Consider the following 19924-nt stretch of genomic DNA (forward strand, 5'->3'; position numbering starts at 1 on the left):
GAACTCAAGGATCCTGTTGTGTGTCCAGCCTTTCAAGGAAGGGGATAGCAGCCCTGATACCATAACAGCTGATGGAAAACAAAAGCCATTTGGAAAACAAAACAAAATTAGCTCCTGCCATTTCCCCAGCACAAGAGCCTGTGGCCTGCCACACTGCTTTGAGCACAGTCTGTTTGCTGTGGTGCAGGCCCCTGTGGGATGAGGGGATGGATGCCATTCTCCTTCCCTCTTCACATGTCATTTCCTTATCCTGCTGCCCTGTATCCTTGCTTGGCTCCCTGGGTCTCCTAGGGAAGCAGCTAGATGGGGGAAAGATCAAATCTGCTGGGGTAAGAGGAATTTCAGTCCCTCAGAAAGGGATGGCATGCCAACCACCTGAGTCTAAGATAAGAAGAGCATGCAGAGAAAGAAGAGAGGGTCATGCAGACCACCGAGAGCTGAAGGAGATGGCATGGAGGTAGCGATGGCACCCTGAAGTCCCAACTTTTACTGGAGAAAAATATCCTGGTGGGAGAGATGGGAAGAGATGAGAAATCGCCAAGGGCAGTCACCAAAACAGGTCAGAGAGAGTAATTCATGGAATCAAGAAAAATGAAAACACATTGGTTATTCTTTTTTGTTTCTTTCCCAATGTTTTATTATTAAAATTGCCAAATATACACTGAAGTTTAAATAATTTTATAATGAACATCTATATACCCACCACCTATAATCTATCATTAGCATTTACTATGCTTGTTTTATCCTATGTCTATTGATATGTCCATCTCTCTATCCATCTATTAATTAATACTAATTTTTGATCCATCTCAAAGTTAACTGCAGACAATTATATACTTTGTCCTAAATGCTTTAGTTTGCAAGTCATTAACAATAATTTGATGTTCATTTACCCCCTCCCCATAGAGGTATAAAATGTACCAATAATTAAATGCATACACTTGAAGAATATACTTTCTGAGGTCTGACAAAAGCATTACCTATAATCAAAACTTCTATCAAGATATGAAATTTCGATCACTCCCAAAAGGTCTCTCATGCTTCTTCTCTGTCAACTCCTACTCCCAGTGCCCAGAACCACCACTATTTTTAAAAAATATATTTTAATGTTTTTTTAGAGAGAGGGATAGAGGGTTAGAAACATCTATGAGAGAGAAACATTGATCAGCTGCCTCCTGCAGATCCCCTACTGGGGATGTGCTCACAACCAAGGTACATGCCCTTGACCAGAATCGAACCTGGGATCTTTCAGTCCACAGGCTGACGCTCTATCCACTGAGCCAAACCAGTTTCGGCACCACTACTTTTTTTTTTTTTTTTAAATCACAGATTAGCTTTGCTGGTTCTAGAACTTCATATAAATGATTCTATGAATATGAATTACTTTATAATAGGGGTGGACATAAATAGGTTAATTTTTGAAAGTATGCAAAACACAGCATTATTATTTTATTATTTATTCTTGTGTTCTATATTTTATATATGAACCACTGCAAACTTACCTTTGCTCACCCCTGTGTATAAGTTTTGAGATTCATGTATATTATTATGTATATCAAAACTTGTTCTTTTAGGTTCAAGTCTAATATGCTTTGGCTTCTTTATTTATTTTTCTATTGATAAATTCTCCTAGGCTTTTTTTAGTTTTGGGGCTATTATGAATATACTGCTATGAACATTTTGTTTGTTTCTTGACATATTTTCTTTTATCTTTCTTTATCTTTATTGTTGAGAGTATTACGTATACTTTTCCTCTCTTTTCCCCCATTACGCCCTTCCACCCAATTCTCATCCCACCCCAGACTTTTACCACCCTATTGTGTTTTCTTTTATCATGATTAAATTTCCAAGACTGAGATTTCTAAGTCATAAAATATAAAATAGTACTTCAGAAGCAATTATTCAAATTTCTTGTAAAACTGAACTTTTTCTAAGGTGATGAAGCAGTTGAAGGTCCTCTAATAAATGAAACCCAATGGGTTGACCAGTAGGGAGTAGAAAGTGTGTCTAAAGCCATGTTGATGCTGAATAAGTCCTCACAGTTTTTCTAAATGGAGCCCTTCATTTAACAGATAAAAACTAAAGACCAGAATGGGAACAAACTTCACCCAAGGTCATTCATTAAAACAGCCAGAGATTAATATCTCTGTTCTTGTTATGGGACAGGTGGTGACCTGTTTTTCCCTTATTCTGCCACCATGGTTAACATTGCTATGCTGAGCCCAGCTTGACTTCAACTTTCTTTTCAACACAGGACACAAAACAGCCACTATTGGTCTATTGAAGAAATACTTCACACAATCTACTTGTGCCTAAGTTGTTGTTTAATTCATAAGGCCACATCCTGGTGTGTATCAACATAAAGTCATAAGCATGGGAAAGAATGCTTGAATTCTGGGTTTTCCTCTTAAAGGAAATAATATATCCCTTTTCATATTCAACTTCTCTCTCTCATTGAGCAAAGAAGAAAGAGTGTCAAAAATTTAGCAACATCTTTAATTCTTCCAAACTCCAGCTATCATCCTGGTTATAATATGGATGTATGGAATTTTAAAGCAGAAGAAATCAAGTTATTATTTTAGAGGCCCGGCTGAAAATTCTGAGGTAGGAAGGAACCCCAGTCTTGCAGCAGGAATGCCCTCTGACAGCTGCATCTCTGAGCCTCTGCAGGTTCAGGCCCACAGATCCAAGCCATGTTCAGTTAAGATGCATAAGTTTGCCTTCGAGAAGCCTCCTCCTGCTTCTTACCTTGCACACACTGGAAGACTTGACAGGCTGTGGACCTTAGCATGCCCACTGAATAGTGACTCTTTAATCTTAAGGTCTTCATTCTCTTCTCACCAATAAGCATCTGATTTTATCAAGATCCGAATTTGTAAAGGGAAGATGCTCTTCTGTTTTTTTTTTGTTTGTTTTGTTTTGTTTTGTTTTGTTTTTAATCCTAGGCAAATTCCCATCTGTTATGAGAAGGAAGATAAAGTAGAAAAAGAACAAAAGGATTTTAAAAGTGGTTATATATATATATATATATATATATATATATATATTATATATATATATATATATATATATATATATATATATATGTGTGTGTGTGTGTGTGTGTGTGTGTGTGTGTGTGTTTTCTGCCTATTAAAATATTGAAATGGCTTGCAGTGAAAAGCACAGATATAATAAAATAAAAAGCCAGTAGTATGACTTGGCATCCAACTTACAGATATGAAGATGCTTTGCTAAAAGCAGTGATACAGAAGTTATTAAAATGCAGTCACTTCCCTGAATGCTTTCCAGTCTAGAGTTCATGGAAAACAGAATGAAGGTAGAAGTGACATGGAATATTGAAGAAGAGGAATGATTTCCCATTTCCAGAGCCAACAGGAATAGGTTACAGAAGTCACTTGTCCTTTGCCCCAAGGGAATAGAATGACAAGCAAAATCCAGGGTGTCCAGTTGTATCTCCATTCTCTCAGGAGTTCAGTGCATTTAGACTTTATAAATACTCTTCTTGGATACTGGATATAAGGTATAATCATAGCTTGAGGAAGCTGTGTGGTTTTCTTTTTTCCATTCTTAAGTTAGGATCCCCTGGGATATGTGAATGCTATGCAGATTTGTGACAGTCCGAGATTTACAGGTATAATGAAATTCACATCCCACAGAGGATTAAATTGGTCTTTCTGTTCCTTTTAGCCCCTCATCACCTTGGACAGCAGCATTTCCTTCACGTTCCCTGCAGAGGGAACCAACACCATCACTGTTCAGGTGGCTGCTGGGAACGCCCTCATTCAGGACACAAAAGACATTGCAGTTCATGGTAAGCCCTGAAAATAGTCATTGCAATGCCTCCTCCTACGCAGCCAATCCACCCTAGTGACAATTGCTGAATGCTTTGGAAATTCACCATTTCATGGGAAAGTGATGTATGTCATTAAGGGGCATCCAAACCTTCTTCCTACTTTGTTCCTGAATAAATGCAGGGCACAGATAGGAATATGTTGTCTTTTGGGATGTTTGTGCATTGCAACCTCATGGTCTCATTAGAGAGAAACTTACCAGAAATTGAAATGAAACATAGCTGGAAAAACTGTCAGGAAACCACCCTGACTGGTTTGGCTCAGTGGATAGAGCATCAGCTTGCAGGCTCTAGGGTCCCAGGTTTGATTCCGGTCAATGGCATGTACCTTGGTTGCGGATACATCCCCAGTGGGGGTGTGCAAGAGGCAGCTGATTGATGTTTCCCTCTCATCAATGTTACTAGCTCTCTTTCCCTCTCCCTTTCTCTCTGTAAAAAATCAATAAAATATATATTTTTAAAAAAATCTGTCAGGAAACCATCTAGATTTTGGGTCCTGTTGAGGTATCTATAATACACATGCAGCACCCACTCTTTGTGAGGATTGGGATCAGTGATTTCAAAATGGGAAGTGTCATCTTATGGTCCCTGCCCTTGAAGAGCTCAGAGTTAGGTACTGAGATGAGCTACATACAACCTATGTGTTATTGTTGCTTTATTGGTAGAGATTCTAACATCATTGGCTGCAAAGTCTGAATGTTAGGCCAAGAATATAAGGTTGAAGGAAGGCAGAAGAGTGGTAAATTATCCAGTTCTTGATCCTGGAGAACAATTCTTAATTTTTATAAATTTATTTTAAGTAAAATTGTGCTTTTACCACAATTGCACATAACCTCCCTCAAACCCATAAGGATAGTCACTATCCCAAGGTTTTTCTGGAAGGTTGTACTAGCTCCTCTGACCTTTCTTATATCTCTTCCAAACTCAATTGCTCAGGCTCTCTCACTAGGCACCAAGAAGATTTTTTAAATTAAAAAAAAATTGTATTTAAGTGTAAATATAATATAGAAAAGTATACATCATAGTTGTTTCAGCTCCATGAATTACCACATAGTGAACTAAGTCTTGTACTCACTAACCAGGTAAAGAAGTTGAACATTACTTACACCCTAGATCTAGGTTATCAACTTACTTTCTAGCCCCTGGAGGCAGTGCTAGCTAGGTGGACAAAGAAAGGAAGAGCACAATATTCTATCCTTATTAAGCCCAACTTAATGCTTTATTGCTGGCTCTGCATGATACCACCTACAGTTGCGCAAGTCTCCTGGGGTTTTATACTTATGTTTCATTTCAGGTGATATTGTTTTACAAGAAGGGCTTACGATCTTAGGAACTAAGAAAAAATAGTGGAAACACAAATCTACCTCCAGTCATCAAATCCCACACTCTTTCAGAGACTAAGAAACAGGCTAGAATGAAGGAATTATAGTTGAGGCTACATGAAAGAGCAGATGGTTTCTCTATAGTGTGGTGATTTGGAGTCTCCCCACTTATCACACCCTCTTTTGGCCTCACTCACTTACACACAATCTCTTCTTGCAGAATACTTCCAGTCCCAGCTGTTATCATTCTCTCCTAACCTGGATTACCACAACCCTGACATTCCAGAGTGGAGACAAGATATCGGCAATGTCATCAAGAGAGCTCTGGTTAAAGTAAGTTGGCTTTATATTTGCTGGGGCCTTTATAAATAAAGAGCCAAATGGTTTGCTCCACAATATATTTTTGTGGGTTAAAACCTCCCATTTTATAGTTTGATTAGAATTTTCTGTAAAAAGAAAAAGTGGAAAATGGAAGGGGATAAGGAACGATAGTGGGGTGGAGAGGAAGAGAGAGAAAAGAGAGAAAGAGAGAAAGAAAGAGAGAGATGGGGTGGGTCTTGAAGATGGAGAGATTGCCTCCATATTTATCCCAAATTTTTTCTAATATAGAAGCTTAATCCATTTTATGAAATAATGGCGACCACTTATTGACTCTACACTACTATTATTCACTTGGTTGGCTTCTTGCCCTCCCCCCAGGGATTTTCTTAATCAAGCACTTGGACTTCAGGACCACTATTAGCAATTAGAAGGCTATAGGCCACGAAATAGAGCATGATAGTAGATTTTATAGAGTTAACCGAAGTCAGATTTGCCTTAGATAATGTGGAAAGGGTTTTATGAACCCTTTGCTCAGAATGCAGTACTAGCATAAAATGAATAAAATATGGTCAGTTCTAACATGCAACTAGTTCTATGGTAGAAGCATACCAGCGTATCAAAGAGCATGTAAAGAAGTGAGATTCACTTTATTCAGAAAAGTACAGGCTTAGCACATGTTGGTGATTCAATAAATACTTATGAACTATCAGAATGGTCTTTGGAGAATATTTTAAAGGATAAGTAGTAGTCAACAGTTGATGCTATATTTCAGGAAGAATGAACAGCATGTGTGAAGCTGTGGACTACTGAAAGAGCACAGTGCATTTGAAAATGACAGAGTTAGTGTAGCCAGTCTTTAGGTTTTAAGGGCAAGTGTGGCTAATGTTGAGCTAGGATGGTTAAGTCAGTTTGTGAAGAGTCTGAGAAGCTAGAAGTGGTTTGAAGGGCCTCTTATACCAGTAGGCACTGGCAATTGTGAAATGTGTTGTTCTTTATTTTAGTGAAAAATCCCGACTATAGAATTACATTTCAAATATCCATTCTGGATGCAGTACAGAGGATGGGCTGCTAAGATGGGAAGTAAATAGAGTGGGGGAGAGATTTCACAAAAGCTGAGCAGTTATAAGACTACCACAGTTATCCTAGTCAGAGATAATAAAATCCTGAAGAAGAAGAAAGATTCAGCATTTATTTGGGATGTTGATCAATAGAGTTGGTGGCCAATTCTAACATGTAGTGTGCATGAGAAGAAGGAGGGAAAATATTTTTATTAGAAGGGTAGGTAAGGATTGCCTTGCCATTAATCAAGGTGTGGACTATGTAGGAGAAGCATACTGGGGGAACGGTAATGATTTGATCTTCCATACAAGTCTGGAGGACATGAGAAACAATTGGGTTAAGATAACCAGGAGAGCTGAAAATATGGATCTTAAGATCAAGCAGAAGTATAGCTTGAGATAGAGATATGGGAGAGGCTCTGGAGGTCCTTAACTACCCCTCATAGGAGGAGTGGGAGCAGGGCAGGCATGACTGTTGTTGCCTCCTAAGACAGAGGAGAAAGCTCCAGGGACAGATAAGGAGAAAAAGCTCACAGACAGGAAGGTGAGTAAGTAAAAGAGAACAATATACGAGCATTCCTGCAGGGAGTTGTTCAGAGGATGAACTTCACCTCAAATTTTTTTACAAAGAGATTGTTCATAGAAAGGGATGAAAACGAGGCTGTTTTGGATGCCTTTGACTGTGCAACTTCCAGAATTTTGTTGTATTTTGTATGACTGTATTTATTAAAAATATATAAGCTTATAACCCATAACTTGGTAATTATAATAATAACCTTAACCCTGTATACTAGTAGGCTAATATGCAAATTAACCAAATGGCAGAACAACTGGTTGCTATGACGTGCACTGATCATCAGGAGGCAGATGTTCAATGCAGGAGCTTCCCCCTGGTGGTCAGTGCACTCCCGCAGGGGGAAAACAGCTCAGTCAGAAGCCCTGAGCTGAGCTTACAGCTGGCAAATGCAGCAGTTGTGGCAGGAGCCTCTCCCACCTTCATGGCAGTGCTAAGGATGTCAAACTAATACCGCCCATGGGGAGTAGGCCTAAGCCATGTTAGTTGGGCATCCCTGAGGGCTCCCAGACTGTGAGAGGGCGCAGGCCAAGCTGAGGGACCCTCTCCCCTAGTGCTCAAATTTCGTGCACCAGGCCTCTAGAAAATAATAAACAGCCATGCCAGCTGATCCCTCTGTCTTAGATGTCACAAAACAAATCACTCCTATTTCTGTTTGGATGAGGTTAACTGACCTTAGACACATAGCCCCAAGGTCCCTCCAGGGTCACTAACTGAACGATATTCCCCAAGACCATAGTTTCCTAGGAAAAAGGGTCCCAGCAGCCACGGCACACACAGGCTCAGCCACTTCACTCCACTGGGTGAATCTCTGCATTTTGTCCTCAGTCCAATCCCTGGAGAGTTATTTCCTCTGACTGGTTAGGATAAGACCTTCTTGCTCCATGTCCTTTGGTATCTAGGCTTCCAGCTACTTGGGGTCACACCCTCCAGCAGGACCTGAGGCCTCTGGCAAAGCCCACTCAGGTCCCAAGGGGATGGCTCTCTTCTTGGTGGATATTTTAGGCCTCTGACTGCTGCTTATTACTTCTCAACAAGTTAACCCTCTCACTCTTTTTTGTCACATTTCTGAGAGTTAACTCCACTCTCTACCCCTAGTTCTGGTGCTCATCAAATGGGCAACAACTAACACCTCCAATTCTGTTCAACCCAGCAACTATTGGTTGAGTCTCTACTCTGTCAGGCATTTTTTCAAATGAATGGGGTGTCCACAAAGCACCCTAGGAACATCTCAACAAACATACAATATGAAATGGCCAGAGAAAAGATGGTACAGGTGGATGCATTTATCTGTCACATTGGATATGATCTGAGTCCCAGCGACGTGGTGGGGTGGTGTTCTGGAAAGGGTTGGGACCAGACATAAAGGAGATCACTTCCTGCAGAGCTAGTCAGTGGAGGAAGTGAGTATTCCCCCAAAAACAAAAACCATATTATCATATTTAGATTGGCACTAGAAGAAGTGTTGTTCTGGATAAAAGACATTTAGGAGAGAATAGTCAATCTTCTTTACAAGGGGGAAAACTCAAAGTTTTGCTTTCTTTAAACAATTGCCTTCATATGGAAGCTTACTTTTAAGTTTGTATCATAAAGCAACATAATCTTTTTCCCAAACACTCAAGAAATAGAAAAATTAACTCATCATCTCAGCATCTTACCATAACATTTAGTGTCTTGTTTTGATTTTTAATTCCTCTACATTTATATTTTTATAGAGTTGTAACCAAAGAAATAGAAGGAAATAGATTAGAATGCAGCTAACATAAGTGTTTCTCCGTGTCGGCTCTATACTAACTATCATCTTAATGGTAGAGTAACACTCTAACAGGTTGACGATATCATTTATTTCCTTAATTTTTTTCAAATGTTTGTGCTTTTTTCTACTTATCATATTTGCTATTATAAAGTTATAAATGTTTCTTTCTTCATATGCCCCTTCTTTCCTATATTTGAGATAATTTCTTTAGGACAAATACCCCAAGTTACAGTTATTGAATGAAGGGTATGAAAATTCTTATGGCCTCCAAGTAAGTCTTTAGAAAACCAAATTGGCACAATGTGTATCAATTTTTAGTGCTGCCAGCCACCTCTTAATTGAAGCCTCACCAATATTAGCTAGTATAAGTTAATAAAAAAATCCTGCTTTCGTAAGTGAAAACCAGGGCTGCTTTGCTTTTTTCTTTCATGTACATTCCCCATGTTTGTTTATAACTCCTTATTTCTCATTTGCAGCCAGTCTGCTCATGTTTTAGCCAGAGCTCTCTTCGTGCAGAAAAACAGAAGGGGGGAGCTTTTGCAAATGTTCTTAGCAAACAATACTTTGAAGATCACTTATGATAGTATTTTAGCTTCCATAAAAAGGTAAGAGCAGAGAAGGTAGTGACACTAAGCACTTCTAGCGGACCATGGAAAGAAAGCTTGGAGTCTATTGGAACTTGTGTTTGAGGTGCTGCATTTAAATAAAAAAAAAACATATGGAAGACTGATAGCTCTGGCCAGGCTTCACAGTGGTTACAGCTTCGTTCCATACACCAAACGATTGGGGGTTCAATTCCAGATCAGGGTACATACCTAGGTTTTGGGTTCAATTTCCATTTGGGGCATGTATGGAAGGCAGCCAATCAATGTTTCTTTCATGCATCACTATTTCTTTCTTTCTCTCTCTCTCTCTCTCTCTCTCTCTCTCTCTCTCTCTCTCTCTCTCATCTTCTCTCTCTAAATATCAATAAAAACATACCCTCAGGTAAAGATTAAATATTTTTCAAAAAATGCACACATATAATTCTTATATCTGTACATATTGGGCTTATTGTTGTTGACTTGGGGAAGGCTAGGAACTCACTCTTTGGTCTATGCATCCTTGCAGGTAACCAGTGTCCCGGAAGACCAGATCCTGGTTGCTGTGTTCCCTGGCCTCCCAACTTCAGCAGAGCTTTTTATCCTTCCCCCAAAGAATTTGACAGAGAGGCGGAAAGGCAATGAAGAGGACCTGGAACAAGTAAGCAGAACCAGACTTGGCTACAACACTTGCCTGTACCTCACATTCTAAAGGGACCCAAAGTTAATTTCAGCCATAAATGGAGACAGGGTCTCTCCCATTGGCCCATCAGCCTGTCACTATTTCACCACTACTCAGAGCTTTGAAAAATAATCAGCCTAACCCCAAATCAACACAGATGCACATAGGCTGGAGCAATTCAGTATCATTCCTTCCAACAGTTGCCAGTCCTTCAACTTGCTAATATCTTCCACCCAATGATTGTCCCAGAGGAGAGGGGTGTGGGTAAGAAAGAGATGAATTTGAATTTCTCTATTTCTTGTCTTTCAAAATCCTGGGCATCTAAATTCTGCTTCTAGGGAGACAGGGACTGCTTTGAACATGTTTCTTTGGAGAGAGATGGATTATCTCAGCTGGATTTGACTAAGGAAGCAGCATTTCCCAATGAAACTGTGATTTACTGTCCTTACCAGCAGGGCATATAGTTCCTGTGATCTGCTCACGGACCAGGAAATAAAGGAGTTGGCCAGTTCCATGCCTCTCTCTCTCATTCCTGTTTCATGGGGGTCTTGGTGTCTGTGCTCTGCTCCACCTTCCTTGCCTCCCCAGATGCTAAGTCAGAGGTGAAAATAACTGAGAATGAGGCTGCTAATATTTGGCATGAATCAAACACATGTGCTCCCATAGGAGGTAATCATTGTATAGACATCTTCCAGGTCCTTCTGGCCATCACCCTGTCCCCACACCTATCTTCAATCCTTCTCAAGCAGCATAGATGTCATCACAGTCATTTCTCTGGGAAATAAAATTGATCCTTGCATTTCAGGGTTGGATAGTTAACTTGGCCAAAAATAAATTCAGCTTATGCATACATCACTTTTACAAGACCTCTTTATTCTGAAATAGCAAGTGGCATGTGTGAATTATATTTGGAAGCTACACTATCCATCCATTTAGATAAATAGGTAATTACAGTGACGAATAGCAGCTGTGGTATTAAGGCGCGTACAGAGAGATAAGTGTTAGGGACAGCAGCCTAAGTCTGCTTCTGCTTCGATGTGGGAATTACAGAGTGATTAAATCGATGTTATGTGTTCTGAGACTTGCTGGGGAGAAGTAAAGAGGAAAAATTATCCTATAAAAAGGAGGCAGCTTCTGCTTTGATGTTTGCCTCCCATTGTCTCTAAGGGAAAAAGCAGCACAGAGGAGTGGGCTGGTGTATACGTGTCTGCTTTAATCCTGGCAGGGACCTCTCTTCCCTGGGGGTATTGCTTGATCGGATTAAAGAACTAATGATGGGTTGGCTTTGTTTCATTGGATCCCACCACTGGTGTTTCTATGGTAAGTGAAAAGGCATGAATAAAAAAGCACTGAACTAGGTATTGAATGAAACACCAATGTCTACTATCAACTTGAATCTGCTAGGAGACTTTGGACATAGCTTTCTGTCTCACCATCCTCTCCAGTGCTGGTTAAACATTGTGAATGATACCAACTACTGTTTTGGCTGCACAGGACTCCAAATGGATAAAGGTGTCCCAAGAGCCTGTCCACTGGTTGAACATGGTCATTTTCCTGCCTATGGAGCCTGGTGTCTTCCTCAATGAGGGAGCATTGTCGCATATCACACCTTCCCATGAAGTCTCTTCCTTTTTTTTCCCCCTCCTAGATCGTGGAGATGCTGTTTAATGCTCTAAACCAAAACTTGGTTCAGTTTGAACTGAAGCCAGGGGTTCAAGTCATTGTGTATGTCACACAGCTGACGTTAGGTGAGTGCCCGTTGGGATTCAGGGGGAAGGGAGTATCCTGGAGAGAAGAGGGAGCAGACAGTGAACAAATACTTCTCTATAAATGCCTGGAAAATGGCTTTGTGGCAGGGCTCTTTTGCATGGTGAGGAATAAGAAAGATTAGTTACGTCTTTCTCAAGGCTTCCTGTTGAGGTGGCAAGAAGACTTACTTAGAAGTGTCCTTGCTATTGAATCCTTGGATGATCCTTGAGAAAACCTACAATTTCTTTGGGCATTGAATTTTTAAAAAATTTGAAACAGTCGGGATTATATTAGGCAGTACTCAGACTCTCTAAATTTCTGGAATTTTCGGATTCTATGAATGTTCATTGGGAGGCCAGATGAAATTACTTTAAAACTCCCTTCTATTTATAATGTAGAAGTTTAAGTTGAAACAGGGATCAACTCTAGTTGGCTTATTTGCAAGAGTAATAAAAGGAAGCATGTTCCTTTGAGCATCCACTGCTGGATTTCTGGGAGAGCCTCGTTGCTAAATGTCCCTTATCGCTATAAGAGTTTTCAGATGTGGAGATTCTAGATGTGCTTCATCCAGCATTGTTTCACCAGCAGTGTGAAAGAAAAGACTGAATCATTGCAGCCATGTTTAATCCCAAGTTTCCAATGAGCCTATTGTAATCTTGTTAACAGACACTCAGGCTAAGAGAAAGGAATTTCACATCCTCCTTCTGCTCCCCTTAATCCAACACACATTGCTCAGTGTATACCAACAGCGGCAAACCTCTCCCAGAGAGCAGAGGTGTTTACTTCCCTGAAGAAGCTGTGATGGGGGATATGATTTGTCATTGAAACCAGGGATCCCGTGCCCAGATAGTGTGCAGGGAAACTGGATATACAGATGGAACCCACCTGGCCTCCTTTCTCCAAGAGGCACTTGCTTTTCAGCTAATAGCTTCCAAGTGAGCATGTTCTTCCCTCCTAGCTCCATTGGTGGACTCCAGTGCTGGGCGCAGCAGCTCAGCCATGCTCATGCTCTTGTCGGTGGTGTTTGTTGGTCTCGCTGTGTTTTTGATCTACAAGTTTAAAAGGTATGTGCTACCATCCCTCAATTTTACTCTTGGGGCTAGATTCATGGCAGTTGATTCTTCCTATAACTAATATTCCTAAACTCATCCCAACTATGTGACATTAATTCTCCTTGAAGCTCTATTTGGGAATGGGGGAAAGTAGGAATGGTTGAGGGTCAGAGAATAAATAAGTTTAAAAATATGAACTCTATCTAGTTTATAACTATATTGGTGGAGGTCTTGTTGTATCTTGTTTTATTCCTTTGGTTTCCTTTCCTCCTTATCTCCTGGAACTCCAGTGATGGTTCTATGGAGGGTCAGGTTCTTATCCCTGAGTTCCAGAGTCTCCTTTTCTTCTTGCATTATTGTCCCACAGAACTTTCTACAATGATGAAAATGCTCCATAATCTGTACTGCCTAACACAGTCATCACTAATATCATTGAGGAACTGAATTTTAAATTTTATTTAACTTTATTTAATTTAAATTTAAATTGTTACACTGCTTAGTCAACACTTGGATAACAATGTTTAGAAAGGGCAATTTTGTTTTTGTTTCTAGATCCCTGGCCATGATGAGTTTTCAGATCCAAAACTTTCTCCCTCTAACCACTAGCATGAACTCATTTAACCATACATTCACTCAACAAACATTCATTGAGTGACTTCTGTGTGCCAGGCGCTGGATCACCATCTCAAGACCCTAAGTTCTCCCCAACAGGGGAAGGAGAATAGAGTTACCTTGAGCCCCATTCTAACTTTGAGTAAATATCACCTTGTCTCTCACAATTGATCTTATTCTGATATAGAACTGATATTATCTGATGTCTTAAGCAATATAATTAAAAATCACTATGAGATGACTTTTATTTCCTGAAAACTGCCTACAAAGATATCCTTGCCATAGAATAGATTTTTATTTTTTCTGATTATACAACAAAACTTTTGTGCTTTTATATTTATTTCAGTACGTTTTTTTTTTTGTTGTTGTTGTTTTTTTTAAGTAAAGCTTTCATCATAGTCTGAAGCCTACTTCATTTTTTCTAAATGTTCTCCCAGGTGCTCATAACACTTATCATAGCTGGAACAAACAAATAAAAACTGAAGTGTTTTACAGATCACTTGGGGTGATCCATCTTACTGCTCCTATTAAAATGTATATGAATGGGTAGCACAAGAGATGCTTCTAAACCTACTTTTCATGTTTCTTCTTCTCTGTTGAGTTCCATTTTGACTTAGGTTCTCAACATTCCTATAAGTGGCTGTGTTAAGAAATGAAAACTAATTTAGCAATGTTTTGAATACTGAAAATAATAACAAAATTTATTTCCTTCCAACCATCTATTAAAAATGTTGAAAAATCTGTTTTTAGAGACTGAAATAAAGTGGGAAAACTTTCTAAGGGCAAATGTATTCAAATTCTCAGAGATATTATTAAGTGAGCAGGAAAGGGTGGGAGTGAAGTTATATAGGCTTGTACGATTTGAAATGGTTTTTCTGCCCCCAGCACTTAAATAAATATTACAGTTGATCCCAATGTTCCTGAGTAATATGTACTTTTATGATTAAAGGGAATCTCAGCTACTAGGCTGCATTTCTATTTAGACGAGAAAGTAGGGGCCAGCATGAGTTTTTAATTGGACACATTTAGAGAGCCTGAGGTTAGCTGCCTCACATAATGTGTTCAGTCACAGTTCTTGTAAATTATGTTCAACTGGTTCAGACCAGTATGAGTCAGGAGGACATTTCCTTTCATTATGGAAAGCAACCATTAAGGTCATGAAAATTGAATGTAAAGGAAAGGTAGAAACTACCCATGTTTTAAACTTGTCTTTTGGATCTTTCCTTCTTAACTAGCTATAAAAATGTCTTATTGAGTATCCTGACACTCTATATCCATTAGGGATTGAAGTGGGGGCGAGAAGGTAGAAGTTTGAAAATATTACTGGTTGGTGCCAGGACAACAGAGTGACTCTCCTTTAGGAAGGCACAGAATGTTCTGGATTGGTGTGGATGCCAGATGTCTCAAGTTGTGATAACATCTGTACCAATAATCAGCTTCATGAAATGTCTGTACAACAGTCCAATTTACTCCTCATTTAATGAGGTAGAGAGATTTCTTCTAGATGTAATATTCTAAATTTTTTTTAAATGTCATCATTTTGTCTGAGAACATAATATGAAGGTAGAAAATAGAAAGAGCCCAGAATTTGAGGTCATTTATTTATTTATTCAACTAATTCATATTGAATGTAAACCACGTGCCTAGTACTGTGCTAAGTTAAGTATATAGCAGTAAAAATAAAAACACAGACTGTCTGGACATTGGGCTTTTAGTCTAGTTAGTAGGACAGAAAACAAGTCAACAAACATTGCCTGTTACATCACCCTAAACCAGCACCCTATTCATTTATTCCATCAACACTGTCTCATTACATATTTATAGGAGGAAAGGTTGAGTGGTCAGGAGAGACCTCTTGGTAATGACATGGAGGCCCAGTTCTGAAAGACAGTATCATGAGAAGAGTAGAAGGAGGTGTGTTGCAGACAGAGGGAAGAGTTGCTTCCAAGTCCCCAAGATGGGGATGAGTTTGATGTATCGAGTTTTGCAACTTGAAGTTTAGATCTCAGGTCAGTGGTATCAGCCTCCCTGTGAGCATGGCAGAAATGGAGAATTTCAGCCCATCCTGACCAGACCTACAGAGTCACAATGGTTTGAGAAGCACTGGATTATAGGAATTCAAAGGAAGCCACAGAAGCTGGAGCACAGTGGGTCAGGAGATAATAGATGGGATCAGGAGATGATTCCTTTGGGATTTTCACTGAAATCTGCCAGCTTCTCTAACCTCAAGCCTGCCTGCCTTGTAAACCCACTATTTCTGTGTCTTTTGAAGGAAGTTATTTAGCTTCTTTTCATCTTTTCTTTAATCCTCTTTACAATCCTAAATGGGAGCTATTGTTATTCCTATTGAACAGATGAGGAAACTGACTATGGAAGTACTAAGGTACTTAGCTTATGAATAGTGTTCTTTATAGAATAGCAATGGCTCTATGTCCTTTATTTTGTAGCCTTTCATAAAGGAGACCAATGCGAATTGATTAAACTGATGCAACCTTAGGAAAACATGTCTTTTTATTCTGATACAACCTTATGAGTCCCAAAGTCCAGCTCCTTTAAACTCATAATAATGGCTAAATGTTTTAAGGCTGTTAGTGCATAGTTGATGGAGGGCATTGCCCTCCTGTTTACACCTGCTTGGTTTTTGTGCAAAAGAAGGTGCATTCCTCAGGGAGTCCTGAGGCTTACACATCCCCTGGGCATCTGGGTCTCTGGCCTAATGTCTCTTAGCCTCACGACCCCAGTGTCTAGGTGAGCAGCCCCTTTCCATGGCATTGGCCTGTCTTATTAAATAGCTTCTTCCCCCTGCTTATTGCCAAGGGGTTCCAAATAACTACTTTCACATGCCCTGTGATCATAATGTTATTTTGCTCCTGTCCATGTAGGAAAATCCCCTGGATTAACATCTATGCTCAAGTTCAACATGACAAGGAGCAGGAGATGATTGGGTCAGTGAGCCAAAGTGAAAACGCCCCCAAAATCACACTCAGTGACTTCACCGAGCCTGAGGAACTGCTGGACAAAGAGCTGGACACCCGGGTCATAGGTATGTGTGCTGTGTCCTCTGACCTCTAAACAGTAGGTCAGCCAACCCACTTGGCCTGCTCTTCAGATAGCACTAGAACTGGCTACAATGACATACACATATTTGAAAATTTTCCCACCACCTCTGGCCCATATGAAATTGGCAGAATTTTTCCCCTTAAAAGTATTATAGATCAAGAGTAAGGAAGAGATGTGATCAACTATCCATCACTGTTGGACTTTTTCTTCTATGGAGTAAAAGTATTGGATATCCTAATTAATCATCACATATGTAATCTCTGGCATTAGATGGTGCTGGGCCCATTTTTTCTCAGCCAATCTTCTTGGTCTACCATTTTACTTGCTCTGTGACTTCCCTGTGCTTCATGTTCCTCATCTGTGACATGGGAATAATAGTACCTACCTTCTGAGATTGTTGTGATAATGGAATGATATTACATTATTAGCACAATGCCTGCCACATAGTAAGTGTTCAGTACATGTTGGCCATCACTATAGTTATTAGTAGAGTATAAAATGGCAAGGTATTGCTTCTACCTTGTGAGTTGATGTGGGAGATGGCAAACATTAAATGTAGAGGAAATAAGCCAGTGAGCTGATAGGATAGAATATCTAGGTGCCCTATGAAATAATACATATTAAGCACCTGTTCAAGGTGGCTTGGTATTTAGCAGAAAATAAAACAAAGACTCCTGCCCTGATGAAATTTACATCCTTCTCTCTCTCTGTCTTCTCTTCCCTGCAGGAGGCATTGCCACCATTGCAAACAGCGAAAGCACAAAGGAGATTCCCAACTGCACTAGTGTTTAACACCAACAAGCCACGTGGCCAACCATTTTTCTGACTTTTTTTTTTATTATTACTATTATTATGGGGGGGGGTGAAAATGTCTTTTTTACCCTTTGTTTACCAAGGGCCCCTTCATAAATACCAGGCAGATGCTTAGCTTTGGGAGGCAAAGACATTTTTAACTGATTGAAATGAGATTTAAAAAAAAAGAATAAATGGCTGTATCTGTGCTATGGGCAAAGTATGTATCTTCCCATGGCCTTCTTGCTTTATTCTGCAAGGTCTCTCTTCCCTTGTGGGTCTCTCTGTCTTGTCATTGTTAAAGTTGGGTTGGCTTTTCATTCATTTCCCATCCCCCCCAAATCATCAACAAACCCCCCACCAGCACACTTCCCTAAAAGGTAAACCATTTCCCAGTCAGATGTGCAGGAGGTTAGTTGGTGGGGTGTGGACATGACTGCAAGAAGCGTGCACACTTTTGTGAAAGAGGCCCTGCCTCGTGCATGTCAATAGTGAGGCTACCGGTGGCGAATTGTATATAATGACAATGTAAATAGCTTTTTATTTCCTGAGAAATAATTTAATGTTTAGTAAAAAAGAAAACAGAAAAAAGAAAGACGCGTGTGTTGGCTTATGCACTCATCCTCAGAGCTGACCAACCCCCAGGCCTAGTTGATGTGTTGGGTTCTGGATGCTCTCCAGTTGTCTGTCACAATTAACTCTTGCATCTCTGTGTCCATGCCATAGCCGGTTTCTACTTATGTACATAAGGGGGGTGGGGGGGCCTTCTTTGGGACAGTTGGTAAAGGAAGGACTAGAGTAACATCGTAGAACATGGAGTCTTATTGTTCCATCAGTGACATAGAAGAAGTAGCAAGATGAAGCCCACTAGAGACTTCAGATTGAGATCCAGATGGGCGTACAAGGGTTCCCTCCAAAAGGACAACATTGAGGATATCAGCCTGAGAAAATGATCTTCTCTAAAGATGCCAGGCAATGGATCTGAACATGACAATGATACTGCTTTGTGGTTGGATTCCAAAGAAGCATATAGTGTTTATGGGGAATGATGGGGCTGTTCTTAGCTAAAGATAGTCCTCTGGGCAGTAGGTGAAGCCCAGTGAGTGCCTCTTGGCATGGGAGGAGTTAGAGAGGTTGGGAGGGAGGTGGTATTTGTGGAATCATAAGTCCATGCAAACCCGGTGAGTCAAATAGGAGTCTAGTCTTTAATGATATTAGTCAAAGATGATGTTTAGCAAAGCTGTGCTATTTGCTTGTCAGATATACACACCTTCCTTAAAGTCAAATGTCTGCCTTCAGTTCCCTTAAGATAGTTCTTGCCTCTGGAGTGAGTGGCTTCCAAGGCCAGCATTCTCTTTTCCAGAATCCCAGCCCTTTTACACATGTATTCATATCAGTTGTTTTCAGTAAGGTCACTTTAAGCCATGCTGTAAGCATTTTTATTTTTATTTTTTTCTTTTCAGGCTCAGCCTGTACATACTGTTTTAGGAAATGATATACTGTATATATATATGGGAGGAAAAGCTGAATTTTTACCTGTTGATATTTGTAAGATGCTGTTCACATTTCTCTCTATGAGACCCTGAGAGAAAATGATTCACAGAAATCTGACTGATTGCAGCTTAGATCAGGATTAAGTGTATTTCTCAAGACCATGCTTTTTTGTTTCAAGGGTTAAATGGGGCAGACAATTGCAAAACTTGTACTACACACTGGAATACAAATGCATGAGTCATATCTATATATACAGTATATGTACATATACTGTTCTTGGCTTTATTGTTCCATTTGAATATTTCTACTGTATAAAAAAAAGACAGTGGTTTTGAAATTGTTGAAAATAAATGTATTTTTGTACATCAAAGCTACATATCTGTCTGAGATTTCTTTGGGCAGTTTTTTCTATCTATTGTATCAGCCAACTATTGCTGCAATAATGCTACAAGGCAAAAAAAAATCTAGTAGTTTATAAGAACAGATATTTATGTTCTGCTCTCAAGTCTTCAGGTTGGCTATGGTTTGGCTAGTTTGGATGCAGGCTTCAGTCACTTCAGGTCTGCTCGATTAGTTGTCATAATTCTGAGACCAGCAGCTCCCCAGGGTATGTTTTATTTCATGGTGAATTATAGAATTCTAAGTGAGACCAGCAGAATGATCTATGTTTTTAACACATTGGCTCAAAATGGTCATTTTATTTACCTGTCGCCTACTTTGCATTGACTAAAGAAAACTCCATGGCCATGGCCAACACCAGTGGTCCAGGGAAATAGACTCTGCCTACTGTGGTGTAAGCCACTCCTAAGTTACATGACAAATAGTGTGGATTTATAATTCCAGCTGACAGAGGGCATGGAAAATTGGTAATAATAGTTTAATGTACTGATTCACTTTTTAGGATCTCTCATTTTCTATGAGCTCTTACTAGATGAACTATTTGAATCATTATCCAAGTTTTCCATCCCAATGTTTGTGGCCAGGATTTCTGAACAGATGTCTGGGTATCTATATGGAC

General features: G+C 39.8%; 1 protein-coding gene across 2 annotated transcripts in view; it reads left to right on the plus strand.

Annotated features, from left to right (window-relative positions):
* SORCS3 (sortilin related VPS10 domain containing receptor 3) overlaps positions 1–19276 on the plus strand; it is a 481307-nt gene extending 462031 nt beyond the window's left edge. The window contains exons 21-27 of one of the 2 annotated variants that reach the window (XM_036438955.2): positions 3691–3814; positions 5396–5508; positions 9995–10126; positions 11796–11895; positions 12855–12960; positions 16443–16603; positions 17348–19276. In XM_036438955.2, the coding sequence (XP_036294848.1) occupies positions 3691–3814; positions 5396–5508; positions 9995–10126; positions 11796–11895; positions 12855–12960; positions 16443–16603; positions 17348–17412 (801 nt within the window). In that variant the 3' untranslated portion in view covers positions 17413–19276. The remainder of the gene's footprint in view (positions 1–3690; positions 3815–5395; positions 5509–9994; positions 10127–11795; positions 11896–12854; positions 12961–16442; positions 16604–17347) is intronic. The other variant, XM_036438956.2, reaches the window with a different exon arrangement.
* Positions 19277–19924: the final 648 nt, after the last annotated feature.

Source organism: Pipistrellus kuhlii, unplaced genomic scaffold (genome assembly GCF_014108245.1).
Source record: "Pipistrellus kuhlii isolate mPipKuh1 unplaced genomic scaffold, mPipKuh1.p scaffold_m20_p_15, whole genome shotgun sequence".
Classification (NCBI taxonomy): Eukaryota; Metazoa; Chordata; class Mammalia; order Chiroptera; family Vespertilionidae; genus Pipistrellus; species Pipistrellus kuhlii.